This window comes from Dermacentor andersoni, chromosome 1, assembly GCF_023375885.2.
Source record: "Dermacentor andersoni chromosome 1, qqDerAnde1_hic_scaffold, whole genome shotgun sequence".
Classification (NCBI taxonomy): Eukaryota; Metazoa; Arthropoda; class Arachnida; order Ixodida; family Ixodidae; genus Dermacentor; species Dermacentor andersoni.
Window position 1 is genome coordinate 183,860,301 of NC_092814.1, and position 17,292 is coordinate 183,877,592.

Here is a 17,292-nt window from a genome sequence, read left to right on the forward strand (position 1 = left end):
AGCTGTTCACCGCTCATGATCTTTCCTCTAGTAATATATCCTTTTCGGAGTAAAACGAATAACACAACTACTCATCCAGTTTTTTGAGCACTTGTCCCTTTTCACATCTTGTGTCCATGACCATGCGTCACGTCTACGTTGAAGCCGCGATTACACGTCGCTCAGAAAGTCGCACATGATTTAAATGAATTCGCGTAGACCGACTTTTCCGGAACAGCGCTTGCGCATATGCACAGTGCTTCAGCTAACTCATGCCGGGCTATAAACAACGCAGGTGTGCACTACACAAATGCAATCAGCTTAGTATTGTTCGCTATTTTCTTGAGCAACCAAAAATATATTTATTATGAGGTTGAGTCAATAATTGACAAAGCGTAATTAACCATCTTTTAAAGTACTGGTTTACACACGAAATCTTTAATGGAGAAGTTGTAGAGTCTATTAAAAAAATGTCCAAATGATTTCGTTCCGTGTAAATAGCTGCCGGTGTTTTAACTGTTGGGGGCTCCAAAGAAATCGCGCGAGATCTGAAAATTTACTTCGTGACAAGAGGTGCTCGCGCGCTGCGACATTAGTGCCCTCAAACGTATAATTCGAACCTAGTTTGCATGCAGGATTGATTATTTAATAATCAATCCTGCATGCAAACTAGGTTTACTTACAGGCTTCTGTGCCGTATTAAGGGAACAAAAATAAGAGAGTAATTGCAATGGCGAACAGCTGCGACTATTTATTAATTCAGATGGTTTACAACTACATCTTCTTGGGGAGCGCCTCGTTGCCTTATTTCCTTTATCCATCTGCTGTTGTCTTTCTTTTATAATATGCTTCTCTGGAACTGAGAGTATTAGGCTCGAAAATTATTTCGCACTTAAGGCCATTGACACGTTTCTTGATGCATGCAATCGTAGTTCATTGAAGCCGTGACTACAGCTCTCTCAGGATATTCTTGTATAGTCGAAAAGCTTAGACAGCACCACTAGGGGTGCTCAGTCTTTGATACGCTATACACTTGACAATGACACAAATGTGGTCGTCGCTGATCATGGGTAAAAGTAACTGGAGTGGTAGACTATTTGCTGCTTCCCCCAGCTTTCGACGAGGTCGTTAAATCGTCTGCAGCTATGGTTCTTCGGGGTGGAGTGTCGGTGGCTAAGACGTTCGCCGGTTGTGAATGAAGGGTGCTCATAACAGCCGAATTATTCTCGTGGGCGACCTTAATTTACTTGATTGGGACTGCAACACCGTGCATCACACTTCGTACCTTTAAAGTGCGCTCATTGATTTGACATTACGCCTCGATTTTCATCGAATAGAATCTTACCCTATACGCGCACGCAAGGAACAGCAGAATGCATCCTCGACTTAATACTTATTATGGACAACTTCCCGCTGGATCTACGATACACTCGGATATCATATAACACACCTCAGATAAAAACGTGCCTAGATACCAACTCGGGTATGTTGGGTGCACTGGGTGAACTCGGGTACACCGCAACAGCCAAAGTACGACTGAGTTTACTGTCGGAAATCTCGGAGAAGCAAATTATTCTTACATTCTTGGCGTCACTGCACCCATTTAGGACATCAGTGCTTTTACGAAATGACCAACGAACGTTGCATTCACATCGACGATCTCTGGCTTCAGTTCAAGTTTATAGTTTCGCACTGCATATGTCATTACATTCTGATAAGGAGACTGAAGCGTAGAATAAAACCTACTGATATCTTAACACAGTCAGGGCTTGTAGTTTGGGTGCTTCGAGTAAACTGAGCTCGCCGGAAATTCCTACACAAAATGCTGTGCAAGGGAGTCAAAATAGATGCTTCAGCAATGCGTTTATCCTTCGATACCGCATAGCTCGCCACAGACACCCGTATTGACCATACGAGCTTTTCTTTTTCCTTTTTTTTTGTTTCAACAATTATATTGATATGGGATATCGATACGAGACAAATTAAAATGTATTTGCTATTTACAAGCTAGCACTGGCGCCGCTAGTATGCCGGACAGTCTAGCCTATAGCAGCATTGAGTCGTCTTCTTCGTCCCAATGATGGTCATCGTCCTTGTCGGTCGTTCTGCCCGTAGCACCGTAAAAATAACTTACAATTTTCTTACTTTCCTTGTATTGTTCGCGAGTGAGACGATCTGAATGCATCAATAACTAATGCAGTATTGCAGCCTCACCTTATTACATTAGTGGAATATGTAATAATGATCTGATTATAGTGTTCATTCATATTCATTCAGATTTGCACCTAAGTTTATTATAGGTAAATTTATTCTTTTGTTATGCAGTCGTTTGCAACATTAACATTTTTACTAAAATGTATTTAAACATTGCCAATGCCTTCTTTGACACGTGTATGTATGATCGTATTGTGTACGCAGTGATCGTTTCTTTGTGTTGAGGTAATCCTAGCCTCAAGTGTACTCAATATGGTGATACTCGGTATTTTACATTTGCACATTCAGTGTGTAAATATGGATACGGTTATATTTATACATGCGTACATTCTACATTGAACCTTCAATAAATACTTTGTTTTTTAAGTAAAACAATCATACGCCCGCCTGCTATTATATCGAAATGAGACTGGCAGTATGGGAAATAAATAAATAAATAAATAAATAAATAAATAAATAAATAAATAAATAAATAAATAAATAAATAATATAATTCATGTCGACAGTTGGTCGCCGGGTCACAATATTCCGATAGGAAAAGAATGTAAAAATCCTATGTACTTGAATTTCATGATGTCACATGTCAAAGTTAATCCTGTGTCCTCCAGTACAAGAAAATCCTTGATGACGGAGACTAAGGAGTCAAGACCCGGAATACGGGGCATACTTGAAATTTTACATCGCCAGTTGATGTAAAATTATTGACCTTGAAACACCTATGTCATCAGTGCCGAGACCGCCTGTTAACAGCTCCTGCGAACACGAAGTTCGGGCCAGCTCTCGCGGCCGTTCCCTTAAGTTACGCTGGTTAGTCTTGTCGTTTATACAATTTCGTCTCAAGTACAAGCGATTGACTCTGCTGTCAGAGCGACATTATTTCTACTCTGAAAAAGTAGTTTATTTTTCGTCTCAGTCTAAAACGTTTGCCACACTTCTTGCAGCAGCATTCTCGGCCGTTTCGGTCTGTGGCCTAGGTTCTAACAGCTTGCAGGCTTCTGCTGTATCACCCTGTATATTTCTGCGCACTTTATTGTGAATCATTTGACCTTACCTGTTCCTGAATCATACCTGTACTCTTCCAGACGCAGAGGAAGTTTCTAATTGTTCCATCACTCACACGTTCTTCTTTTCCGTTATAAGGAAAATGCTTCTGCAACGCTCAGCGTAAATCACGATATGCTTCAGCCAGGAATCGCAAAGGGCAGTGCCAAGGACAAGCAGCTTGAAATCCAAGGCACGCTGTTCTGCTCGTATTGCGTTCCAACGTAATAAGCAGTCTCGATTCTGCAGAACTAAACGAGATTGCCAATGTCAAGTCTCCTGGTTGCACACACTATAGTTACTTGATAACAGAAGGCTTGGGCAAGCTCATGGTTCCTTACAGGTCACAATCACGTTCAGTGTTCTTGTCCTCCACAAACGAGAAGCAAAGGAACGATAAGAAATTAAAAAAAAAACGTGCGGTAATTCAGCTGTCGCGTAAAATATTTTCGGTTACTGCCATGTTTGGCCAAAGCAGGCGTGCAGGGACTCTTTTACCGCTCCGACTTAATTGCAACGCTGGCGTGTTCGTGTTCCCCAAAATAGTAGGTGCCTTAATAATCGCTTGGACCTGCTACGTAGCGGTCCAAAAAGGCGTTCTGTACAACAAATATTGGCAACACGCCCTTTGACGGCGGCCACTACGCGTTTCTCTCGGGAAAATGCCACATCGATAGTACAACCTGTTTCCATTGGTGTTGCACTGTCCGCATCGCTCCATGCCGACACGTTTGTGTAAGCTCGACAGGAAAGTGAACGGGACCTTATTTTGTAAGTATATCTTCTTCTTGCCACCATGGAACACTTTGGAGCACTTCTACATGGCAGTGGCCGACGGTGCTTTTCCCCTGACAAATGTCTGAGGTGCCCTCAAGTGCTTTTAGTTGCGATCAAGGCTGGGGTACCACTTTATGTGTGAAAGCAAGCGAAAACCAAAGTGATGTTTCACGCAATGTGTAGTGATTCCGGTTGAGAGGAAATTCTAAATGACTGTTCACGTCTGTTCTTGGGCTTCGCGCGTGATTACGCGCTGTAGGTACGTGGATACGGCAGTGGGTAAAGCGCAACTTGCGTTCCATACAGCTGCCAAGGCGCCTCTGTCTCATTGTGTCATTACCTTACTACCTGCGCCCCAAACCAGCATGGTTGTCGCTAAGTGCCGCGCTGTTTGCCTTTCCAGTTGTCGCGGCCACCTCGGTGCCTCCGCCCCTCGGCACCTTCCAAGCGCTGCAAGCGCCAGAGAGCGCCGACGGGGCCAACTCGGTGCCAAGCCAAGTCGCCGACACGAGAGGCAAGACCGGGCGGTTACCGGACGCGGGCGCCGAGATCGGGCTGGCTAGTGCGACTAATTCCAGCGACCACGGTGATGTCCCCGTAAGCGAGCGTCGGAGCGGTGGGTCGAAGAACGCGGCAGCGGAATCTGCAGCGCCCTCTCGGCAGCCAGACGTTGGCGAGGATGACGCCTCTATTCTCGACGACGACTCGACACCGACCTCAGCGGGCCCAACTTCCTCGGAGGAGTCCAGAATGGAGGCGCTCAGGGCGATGGAGTCGGTGACGATACGGCCGGAAGTGGGCGTTGCCGATGCCAAGGACCAACAACCGAGCTTCCCCAAGGAGAACTCGGGCACCTTGGTGGCGCGCGGACCCGAGCCTGACAGGAGTGAGTATCGCGCAAACTGCCTTGCAGACACTTTGCTGTCACTTTGTATAGGAGACGCTGCGTCACCGTATGTGAAACCGACGATCTCTTTGCTTCTTCGTCGCTACAATAAATTAAGGCACCCGAAATACAACGTGATTTATCAAGAAATTGCCACCAAGGAAAACAAGCTAGCGCAGCTGTAAGACTATTTAATGAAATCTGGAGAGTATAGGAGGCACGTGTTTCTGGGCAGTTGCCCGATATTTAGTGTAGAAAAAGAAATTGGCTCGCCATCCCGACCCTGCGAAAGTGGATGGCCAGGGAAGCTGTTAGAAAACCACTCAAATGCCGTCTATGGGGATATGAAATGTTTTATGGTTCTGCTTAGTCTTAGCACAACATTGTTGCTGAGCATTATGATTTTGCACTCTTCGACGCTCGTCGTATTCACGCTACTCTTCGGGAGTCTTAACTTTGCGTGGCCTACCCATTGCGGTCTTGCAATGAACTGAACGAGTTGCTAGGCTGGTCTCTCTTTTATACATGAAGTTTGGTAACGTGACTCACTGACTCGTATGCTGCTGTTGCCCCTTTCCCACCGGAGCAGTTTATGCAACCGTAATCTTTAACGGGAAACACACGCGGGGAGAAGGAACGTTCCTCGCATTGTTCACAGGCGCCTTATCATCCATCATGCGGTTTCGACGCTTGTTTGGTGCTCTTCTTTATTGAAATGAATACTGAGCTGTATGTTGTACGCCCAATTTTAAAGGAGATATGCACTTTTTTTCGGCTCAATTTTTTTTTTTTTTTTTTTTTTTTTTGCTGGCGGACACGCAAAATCTCGATCGACTAGAGGCTAACAGCTTCGCTGTAAAAGCACGGGAAGCAAGTCCAAGCAAAAAAAAAAAAAGCACATACGTACATGCACGAAAAGTATGCACGCGGGAACTTCGAGGAAGTAGGCAGCGTCTGGTGAAGTCTTGTGTCCAAAAGTAAAGAAAAAAAAAAGGTTTTTGTAGGACGCGACGCATCTAAAAGCGTGCTCTTTCAAAAGTCACTGAAAATTCCTGCATCTTACGACGAAGTTTCAAAGCGCACTTTAATATACCATACGTTGCGAAGTGTCAGAAAGTCTCGAATTCACGGGTCTTGTAAAATTGACGCGATTTTTGTTGCGTACATTTTTTTTGTTTCTTTTTTACTTTGTTGTCATCTCACTTTCGGTTTGAGACAGCCGGATCATGACAGTTCTCTCGTCTGTATTTATTTGTTACGCAGGAACAACGATTTAGTTGATTGTGTGTAAGGCATAGGGTTCCGCAAGGAGGCATTCTTATGCGCAAAATAACCTCGCGCGCAGGCCGGCGGCCGGAGTACGACTTCGACAACCCCACGAGCGGCGGCACCAACGTCTACATCGTGGCCATCGTGGGTGTGGTGCCCGCTGCTGGAGCGGTCATCTGGTGCGTCCGAAAGATGATCACCAAAAACAAGGAGGTCGGTATTCACGAGCATGTGCCACCCACCGCAGCACGCTTGCAATGGTAACATACATTTACATCAGTGCCACGCAAACGCAAAGTTACACAGGCGCAAGACATGCGAAAGAACACACTCATGGCCCTCGTAAACTTGCGATGCTTTCAAGTAGGCAAGTCGGGACTTCTAAATGAAGTTGCTGAAAGATACCTTGCGATTTCTCTAGTATCTCGTTCGTTTACAGTACACCGTCAGAGCAACCAAGTTGAACGTGGTTATACACGGCAGATACCTGTAAATTTACCTCCTATGCAATAAATTATTTTTTAGATTGCTTTATTTTCACCATATTGGCACATCAGTGCACAACAATAATGTACCTAAATAGTAAAGATAGCAGGAAAAAAGCTGCATTTTAGCAGCTTGACTAGCCCCGTCACCCCCTTCTTATAGAGGCAGGAGTGGATCACACAGAACAATTCAAAGCAATGGTGTGCTCTAACTGCATACAATTCACACAATTTTCACGTTTCAAGGTGCAGAAACATTCATGATATGATAGTTAATATAGCATTTTCCGATAACGTGTGTAAACTTTCATCTGTTTGTTCAAACTTAACGTGCTCGCGAAACAATACTGTAATAGTCGCAGTCCCTAATTAGTTCTTGGCCGGGAGATTTAGCAATGGTTGATATGTCTTAATTGTCAAGTGTGAGGAGGGATTAAGTGTTAAATTTGCTAAAGTGCGAATGTTGCGGCCTTTATGAATTAACACGGACCTAAATGCTGTCAAAAGATGATATTCGTATAGGGTTGTAACATTTAAGACGTTAAATTTGGCAAATAAGTTGGCAAATATGATTAAGTTGTGCAACGATTCCTTGGTACCAGTAGCCCAGACTAGATGACATTAACGCCGATCAGAAGAGAAGAGAGCGTTATGAAACACTTTTTGCGGCTCTGGCAGTATGCACTGAGATTTTCGCAAGATACCTACGATATTGCTAAGTTTATTTCTTATGCAGCCTGTGTTGTACTGCCAGAACATGTACTCTTGAAACACAACACCCAGTGCCTTTGCAGACGACGAAACTTCTAGTCTGACATTATTGAAACTTAGGGAATTAAAAAATTGGGATGATGTAAATGTGGCCCGGGAAAGAACAGCTTTAGTTTTAGAACAGTTAATATTGCAATATAATTATTCATAAATAACATTTATTACGAGGACAATAACATATATATATATATATATATATATATATATATATATTCATAAATTTTCAAAATATATAATAATATTAATTTCAAGGGCTTATCTAGCTTTTCATCTTACTCAGCATATAGACAATGATTATGCAAAGCTACTGTACCGGTGAAATAGCTACTGAAAGATGAAAAACAGAAGAGCACCACCTACTTTAATACATAGTGGGTACGGTAGTCTCAGTCAGCACCGTCACCCAATGCAAGTGTTCTTTCTTTCGCATCCTCGTTTATTCACCACTAACCTTTCCTACCGTTCACCCCTGTCTCCCAGTACAGAGTAGCTAAGCAGGTACTTTTTTCTCGTTTACATCCCTGTCTCTTCTTCTATCCGGTGTTAAATCTATCTAGCCGTCTAACTTCCACGTTGAGTGCCTGAAGCCGTGGTTACAAGTTCGTGTCACAGCTTCCTCGCACACACTGTCTACCTGGAAGGGTATTCTGTAGAAGGCCACCTAGTGGACTGTCCATTTCGGCCGCTGCTGATGTGCTGATTGGATGGAGCTGTGCGAGCGAGGAGGAGACGAGCGGCCCCTGCCAATCAGCAGCGGCTGAAGTGGACAGTCCACTAGGTGGACTCTTACAGAGTACTCCCCTGGTTGCGTAATGTTCACGCACCGCAGAGAGCAGTGGTTTGAAAAGGTAGAAGGCTCGTGCGTCGGGAGAGCAGTTCAATCATGCGAACGAACTAGAGCATGCACCACACACGTTCGTGCTACCTTTGCTAGTGTCTCTAACAACAGAAGCCCCACAAACATATAGAAAAATTAAGAGCACTTCTTGCGCAGTCGTCGTTGCTGGCTTTTCCTGAATTTGGTGAATTTAAACGGATATTGTTTTGAGCGTGGGTGCGCAATTTCCAAACTATCTTCATAGTGACGGGCCTCCAGTTGCCATCCTGTTGTGGTTCTCATACAAAGGAAGGGGAAAAAAACGTATACATTACCATCTATGCACTGTTCGCCGTGGCAGTAAACGGGAGCGTCGAATTCTCCATTACAATCCAAGTTTAGCTCATATTTAGGACTAATCAGATACATTGTTCTTGCGTCCATTTTTTGGAATGCACCGATGAGCAGTATACACGTCATCTCGTTTGTGGTGCGTTAGGAAACCAACATTTTTAAGCATTATTTTCTTTTTCAGTCGACATGAAAGGCAATTCGCGGGTCGAAGCGCAGCACCTATTTATTTATTTATTTATTTATTTATTTATTTATTTATTTATTTATTTATTTATTTATTTATTTCAGAACAAACAAAGTCCGGACGCGCCACCAGCAGACGATGAAGACAAGGAGACGGTGGCGCAAGATCCTCCGACCAAGTACAGCTACATCCAGGACGCTTACAACAAGATGTATGCGAAGACCATCAGCGAGTTAATGCCTACGGTCAGTGTGCCACAGTTGCAAAGAGCGAAAAGCTCATATTGTATGCGTTCACATTAGGTGCTACTTCCACATTCATGGGACATAGTACCCCGCACGACGCCTCACTATAGCAACAGGCATTCTCTCAGTGGCTTAGGCAACCAACGAACACTGATAGTGATATCTCTGAAACCTATCAACGAAGTATGGAGTCCGTTTTTACTCTGGTGAATGTTTGAATGTACTCGCGGCACGTCAGTTTTAGTTTGAGAAAGCATTTCATATATCTGTTGATTGCTCATCGTATACGCACAACGCTACATCTGTCGTAATGCCGGAAGAATTGGGAGACTAGGACGCACCGCATCAATGGAGGTCTGAGGTCGCAAATAAGGTAATTTTCAACTCCTCACAACTAGAAAATAAGGTGGCGGTATATAGTTTATTTGCATATGTACGTGAACGAGAGGAGGGGGGGAGGCGATCGTTTCGCGCAGTACGCAAATTTTACGTTTCTCCGGGTAATGGGAGAGGAACAGTCAAGCAGGTTACGTCAGCGTTTTACAGCGAAACTGTCAGCCCCTCGTTGGTCGACATTTTTCTCGTCGACGTCCGTGGGCAAAAATGTGGACCGACCCCGGAGGTAGTGAAATACTGGACCGACCCGCGGCGGTGTTGAAGCAGGCTTCAAGCACTCAGCGAAGTGAAGCGAAAAGTGCATACATTCTTTAGAATCGCGCGTACAACATACAGAACATCATTCATTTCAATAAATAACAAGCACAAAACAAGCATTCGAACCACGTAATTATGATAAGGCGCTCCTGATAACAATGCGCAGCACGTAGCGCTCCCCGCATACGTCTCTCGGTAAAGATTACTGTTGCGCAAGCTGCCGCGGCGACGGCAGCTTGCGACGTGGGGAGTGACGTCACTAGCCTTTCGTATATAAAAAAAAACCAGCATAGCAACTAAAAAATTATGGGGTTTTACGTGCCAAAACCACTTTCTCATTATGAGGCACGCCGTAGTGGAGGACTCCGGAAATTTCGACAACCTGGGGATCTTTAACGTGCACCTAAATGTAAGTACACGGGTGCTTTCGCATTTCGCCCCCGTCGAAATGCGGCCGCCATGGCCGCAGCATAGCAACTGATTTCATTGTTGTTGTAGCACCGCTATGGGTAGGCAACGCATAGTTAGAGCGCCCGAGGAGCAGCGTGAATACGAGGAGTGACAAAGGGAGAACAAATTATATTATGGAGTTTTATGTGCCAAAACCACGATCTGATTATGAGGCACGCCGTAGTGGAGGACTCCGGATTAATTTTGGCCACCTGTGGTTCTTTCAAGGGCACCCAAATCTAAGTACACGGCTATTTTCGCATTTCGCCCCCCATAGAAATACGGCCGCCGTGGCCAGGATTCGATCCCGTGACCTCTTGCTTAACAGCCCAACGCCATAGCCACTAAGCAACCGCGGCGGGTAAAGGGAAAAAGAAACGGCAATACGACCAGCGGTGGTGTGCTATCAAAGTTATCATTACACCCATTACTACCATTACTCTAAAATACCATTACAAGCAATAGGGCATTGCATACCCCCTTCAGCTGTTCTATCGGTGGTTTTCAGCAACTTCGCTGGACATCCACTTTCGCAGGGCGGGGATGGCGAGTCATTTCTTCTTTGCCTTTTTCTTTCTTTCTTTCTCTTTTTTTTTTTTGCAACAGCGACGTCAGTGTACTCCGTAAGACACTAACGACGTTCATGACGTGTAGCACCTGCGTTCACGTCCCTCTATATGCTTTATACAGGGGCACTAGTTGAAGGCTGCATAAATCGCAGTTTCGTAGCCAGTTCCTAGTGAATAATGTGCAAATATAAGAAAAGAGCTTATATTGATGACATCGTCGCGACCTTATACTGATGATAAATATTCTTTGTGTGGCACTGCGACAAGTCGCAAGCATTGTCGAAGTGTGCGTAGGCCCTTAAAAATCGCTTGCCAAAGCGGGCTTCACCACACCTTGATACATGGTGGGGGGAAGCCAGCCTCCGTAATTCCGTAATATTCGTGTGCATCCGACCGACAACGTTACCGCTGACAACCGTAAGCGTGGCTATGAATAACTAAACAAACAAATAAATGCCTAATAGCTGAAATCGAACGTGGGGGCTCTCGATTCTGGGACTGGACAGGATATTGGGTAACTGCATACTATAAGCGACGCGGAGTGCGTTGCCGACGCCTCAGGCTGAATGCTGGCGATGATAAAGGCGTCTAGTAGAGGGGTACAATGACGAGCGCAAGTAAGCGACAAAAAACGTTGAAGAATAGACCAGTTCTCTACAAATATAATTCGGAAGTATGCAAACTGTTAAATTCCAAATGAATTAGACAGAAAAGCGATATTCGATTCGCGGAGGCAATAAGGCGCTCTTCTTATAATTTCTTTAAATGACACTTCACCAAGGTCGGGCATCGTAAACATATAAGCACCACGCGGTAACGACCGTGTCTACAAAGTATTTGAGCAAGTGAGTGAGCAATTGCTGCCGTGCTTGCTCACTCACGCCAGCGTTTTGACAGCGAGTGTCCGCGGTCATCGAGTGTGATGTGTTCATGTCTGCGTGTGCGCGCTAACACTATGCTTGTTAATTCAGTTAATAAGCGAATGTTTCCAAGTTTATGCGGCCGATAAACCTACTATATTTTCACTTCGTATAACTGTCTACTAATTTTCTATCGCATGATCGCCTTTCGGGCGAAACTGCGACATTTTACAAATGGGCCGGTTTTCGCCTGAGTGTTAGGCGAAAACGAGGCATATACCACCATTAAGATAAGAATAATATTAATAAAAAAACAAAAAAAACCCAGAACATGACAGGGAGGTTGTCATTTTCTAAATTTTTTTGTTTCCCCTAAAGCGCTGGAAATGCCTCAAATGTCAAAGTTTGAACTAGCCCGGCTATCTGGCGTAAGTTTTATTTCTATCTCGGGTACTACTAAACCCTTTATAAAAACTCTTGCGGTCGCACGCTCCCTGCCCGACGCTTTGCACCTTCTTGTGTATAACCATAGTTTGCTACGGGGCTTCGTGAGGGGCGCCTAAATGCCAAAGACGAACTGAGTATGACTTTTCAAGAGATGCAATGCAGTAATTTTTAAGTGACTGTGTATGAATAACGAAATACAGCGCGTTGAACGTGAACTAGCACCACCATCGCCGAAGGAGTAAACCGAAGCGCTCTCGCTTCAACCCACGCTACCCAGCAGAGTTCGGCGCCGCCGAATCCTCGTGCCAGCGCTCCGGTGGCCTCGAGTCCAGACGAAGTGCCGCGAAACGACGTGCGGCTGGAGCGGGTGTTGGGCGAGGGCAACTTCGGCCGCGTCTGGAAGGCCACGGCGTACGGGCTCGGCGGCTTCAAGAGGTCCACGCCAGTCGCCGTCAAGACTCTCAAAGGTGTGCGAAGTTTCTGTACTAACTGCGGCCCCGGCCTGGTGTTTGGTCGGGGCGCTCCTATAGCCACTACCCAGTTCCCTTTCCTCTAGATGTAAAGGCCTGAGAGATTAACTTGCCGACAAAAAAACGTTGCCGCGGACATGCTTCATAATCATGTAAACCGACTAGCCTTCGTCTAACTCTCTAGCTGCGTATTCGCGACGGAGCGCGGAAGTGTGGTACGTGAGGACAGTTTCTTCAGTTGCAGACCTGAATTCGAGTTCACAGAAGTGGCTACACAGTCCCCGCCCGCCCGACATGCAGGTTGTGTTTCGCCGTCACCTGCATGTGGCTATCGCCGCCACGCGAAAATAAATAAATAAATAAATAAATAAATAAATAAATAAACTTTCGTGAAATAACAGTGCTGCTTGGTGCCCACAGCGGGCAATGGCACCGCCACTGGCTGCGCATGAAAAAGCCATCACAGAATGCGCCATTCATTGCCCTCTTAACAAACGGTTAGATAACGTTCTAATTATACTGGACTCGCTACTCGACCAAGTTATTAGCACACTGAGCAAATGAATTCTGGAGTTGAAAAATGAATTTTGGTAACCACGATGTCATTACGAGGCACATCGCAGTATAGGTACTGCGGATTGATTTTGACCGCGCGCGCAGTTCCTTAACATGACCTGAATCTAAGTACACCAGCTTCTTTGCATTTCAGCCCCATCGAAATGCGGCCCCCGCCGCCGATATCGAACACTCGCCAGCGATCGACTCAGCGCCATCGCTATACCAAGCTACCACGATTAGCATAATCTGCTCTGTTCAATTATACAAACGTAGTCCTTATAAGACATAAAATTCGATTAACGGCATGTTGTTCGCAGTCCTCTTATACTTATAGAACACCCAGATATAGTTTCGTAGATTACTTTTATGTCACGATGGTAGACTGTATATATATATATATATATATATATATATATATATATATATATATATATATATATGTATGTATGTATGTATGTATGTGTGTGTGTGTGTGCGTGTGTGTGTGCGTGTGTGTGTGTGTGCGTGTGTGTGTGTGCGTGTGTGTGTGTGCGTGTGTGTGTGTGTGTGTGTGTGTGTGTGTGTGTGTGCGCGTGTGTGTGTGTGTGTGTGTGTGTGTGTGTGTGTGTGTGTGTGTGTGTGTGTGTGTGTGTGTGTGTGTGTGTGTGTGTGTGTGTGTGTGTGTGTGCGTGCGGACGGACGGACGTACGGTGTGTAGCGAGAGAGTTGGCCTATAGGGTAACCATTCAGGTCATAAATGTCGCTGAACGAGGCAAGCAGGTGGCATAGTTGATCGGCATGGTGAAGCGGAAGTTCGGGAGCAATCGTGTTTGTGACCTAAGGAAGGACAGCCGGCAAAGAGGATACAGGGTCAACGGGAGACGACGTAATATCGGCAGTCAAGGATAATTGGAAGTCTTGGGAGGAGCACAGCGTACCTTGCGGTAAGACGTGGTCGCAAATTCCGAAGTTGACGAGATAAAGGCTGGTAGAGTTGTCGGTAATAGTGACGACGGTGTGCGGAAGAGCACCGTGATGGGCAAAGAGAACGTCCGCGACAGGAGAAACAACATAGTCACTGTCAGGCACAGGTGGAGCTGGAGAAAGGAGGACGTAGATCGTGGATTGTGGGGCGAGTGGAATGTGCTCGGCGGAGCACAGTCTGCTGGGAACTTCCAGGGGAGGGCCAGGGTTAGGGAAATCGAGTTGAATAAGTCCATCATTGCAGTCGATAAGTGCGGATGGAACGGATAGGAAATCAAGGCCTAGAATAACGTCATGGGGGCACTCTTGAAGAACAGTAGACAAATGTTTGGCGGCCAGCGACACCAACGCGAGCGCGCACATTCCTGTTGTGGCCAGTGTTCTTCCCTCAGTGACTCGCACAGCAGAGGACGCCGCAGGTGTTATGACTTTAGTGAGCCGTCTGCGAAGCTGGTCGCTCATCACAGAGATGCGAGCGCCTGTGTCAAGCAAAGCAGTGACAGGGACACCATCGACGTGGACATCGAGTAAATTCCTATCCGTTGGTAAGGTCAGTAAGCAATTGCAGTTCGGGTCGTTCTAGCAGCGTCACCCCTCGGAGCTGCACCCGTCAGTTTCCCCGTAGAGTGCAAGTACATGGGGGACGGAGAACGGCAAATAGTGTATGAGCGAGACTGCGGTCGTCGTGGTGAGGGTGAACGATTCTGCCATCTAGGTGAGGACGCCTGAGTAGAGTTGAATGGCTCTATAGAATCTTCCGGTGGTAGACGAGTACCTGGTGAGCGACGGTAAGGTGGGAGCGCAGGCTGATATTGGGATGACGTCCAGGTATTGCGGCAGTGACGGGAAATGTGGCCAACGAGTCCGCAGTTGAAGCAATCGGCCGATTATCGGAGTTTCGCCATTCCGCTTGGTTGCGAAAAGGCCGAGAGGGGTACTGGCGGCGCGAAGAAGGGATCGTAAGAAAGGCGTAGGTCTCCGATCGGTTGACAAACAGACAGACTGAATTCCAAGGTTCGCCAACTCTTCGCGCACTACAGACAACATGAGGGAAATTCTCGGTCGACAATCTTTAGAATGTCGCTGCTTCGATCTCGCGGCGAACGATACTAACGAGTCTCTAGGACGTTGGTGGCTGATGCGTAGAGTGTAGGTCCTCGTACAACGACGTATAGCAGCCTTATTTGGAAGACGCGTGAACTGGTGTGCGATGCGACGACTTTTTGCTTCTTCGAAGCGTCGACATTCATTACTGACGTCGGCGATGGTGGCAAAATTCTTATACAGTAGAAGATTAAAAGCGTCGTTTGCTACTCCCTTCAGTACGTGGTTCACTTTGTCTTCTTCTGACATCCGCTCGTCAACCTTGCGGCAAAGTGCGATAATGTCCTGAGTGTATGTCACATAAGGTTCGGCCGACGTCTGGACGCGGGACGCTTACCTGAGAGTCATGTTTTTGTATTGTGTCCTGGGCCAGATTTTTATTAATCATATCATAAGAAGCCAACAAACACTTACACCAATAACAACATAGGGGGAATTTATTTGTGCTTAATAAATGAAATAAAGAAACGATAACTTAATGGAAATGAAAGTGGATGCAAAAACAACTTGCCGCAAGTGGGGAACGATCCCACAACCTTCGTATTTCGCGTGCGATGCTTTACCAATTGAACTACCGCGGCGCCGTTTCCCCATCCACTTTCATTTCCATTAAGTTATCGTTTCTTTATTTCATTTATTAAGCACAAATAAATTCCCCCTATGTTGTCATTGGTGTAAGTGTTTGTTGGCTTCTTATGATATGATTGTGTATATATATATATATATATATATATATATATATATATATATATATATATATATATACATGTGTGTGTGTGTGTGTGTGTGTGTGTGTGTGTGTGTGTGTGTGTGTGTGTGTGTGTGTGTGTGTGTGTGTGTGTGTGTGTGTGTGTGTGTGTGTGTGTGTGTGTGTGTGTGTGTGTGTGTGTGTGTGCGCGCTGCTGCTGTACTATTTGCCGCCGTAGGAGCCCCCTCCCCCTTACTCCACTGAAGGGAGGCTTTAAGCCTTGCACAAAGACAGACAAACATTACTCGACATTCTACAAGCAGGCTTTTACATTGAGCTGGTAGAGGAAGAAAGGAGCAAGCTGGATCCCGTATTTTCAGGGAGAGATGCGGAGGGCAGCACGTACGCAGCTCTACCAGCCTTCTGTGTACAAAACTTTGCAACTGAGTTCAAGAACAATATTCCCCTTCGGAGGAACTGCTTGTCCTACGCCGGGATTTCGTTCGCTAATTCTACGCTCGCAGTCGCCAGTGACCCGCGAGTGTTCTTACAGAGCCACGCCGTAGCGTGCGGACTGCTTCGCGAAAGCGGCGCCTGCAGCTTCCGTTGCTGTCGCCCCTCACGCGCGCGCGCTCTCCCGCAGAGTACGCGACCAACGAGGAGAAGAGAGACCTGGTGCGCGAGATGGGGCTCATGCGGAAACTGGGCAAGCACCCGCATGTCGTGCGCTTCCTGGGATGCTGCACCTTGGACGGTGAGAAAACGGAACCGGCTGCCTCGCTGGGACTGCCCTATAGGGCACACTCGGGTGGACCGGGCGCTCATTCATTTTTTTTAAAATTCTTCTACAGTGTTACTCACACTTTTAGGAGAAGCGCCTCAGTAGAGATTACTAAGCGCTCATAGCAGCCAAAATTTGGAATGCAGTGCTGCAGGCTAACCTTTCATCGTTAACCCTGAACTGCCCGAACACAGTTCCTCATGAAGGAAAATTAGAACATGTTCACCTTTATTTCCGGCCATTGTGAGAATATTAGAGGGAAAAAAACAATTCACGAGGTGTTATTTGAGTCGAAGCTTAATTATTATAGCAATTAATCAACAGTTATTAGTTTTTTAATCATCCAAAACTGAGATCTCTCTCCAGTGAATCAAAAACGCTGCTATCGACTATGCGTTAAGTTTCCCGTGCACGAATCAGTATTTTGGGTTGCCGAACTTAGCGTATAGATTGATACGTTGAGCATTACAGGGTTAAGGAGATAGGTGCCCTCAGCGTCACGTCGGCCACTTCTTTTATGAGAAGCTGAATAAGAAATGTCGAGGTTATTGTTGGATTTAGTGCTAACGAGGCGTTAACCCTGAAGAGCTAGAGAGAGAGAGAGGGAGAGAGAGAATGTGGGAGAAATGTTTGTGAGAAATAAATAAAAGGCAACCTGAAGTATGGTCGACCCTGCACGTTTAGGCGGCACATATCCTATATCGTTTGTGGGGTCGGAATAATGTA

General features: G+C 45.9%; 1 protein-coding gene across 2 annotated transcripts in view; it reads left to right on the forward strand.

The window, feature by feature from the left end:
• LOC126547245 (tyrosine kinase receptor Cad96Ca-like) overlaps nucleotides 1-17,292 on the forward strand; it is a 68,656-nt gene that overhangs the window by 33,799 nt on the left and 17,565 nt on the right. The window contains exons 2-6 of one of the 2 annotated variants that reach the window (XM_050195195.3): nucleotides 4,415-4,897; nucleotides 6,243-6,379; nucleotides 8,882-9,022; nucleotides 12,280-12,469; nucleotides 16,429-16,539. In XM_050195195.3, coding sequence (XP_050051152.2) covers nucleotides 4,415-4,897; nucleotides 6,243-6,379; nucleotides 8,882-9,022; nucleotides 12,280-12,469; nucleotides 16,429-16,539 — 1,062 coding nt within the window. The remainder of the gene's footprint in view (nucleotides 1-4,414; nucleotides 4,898-6,242; nucleotides 6,380-8,881; nucleotides 9,023-12,279; nucleotides 12,470-16,428; nucleotides 16,540-17,292) is intronic. The other variant, XM_050195196.3, reaches the window with a different exon arrangement.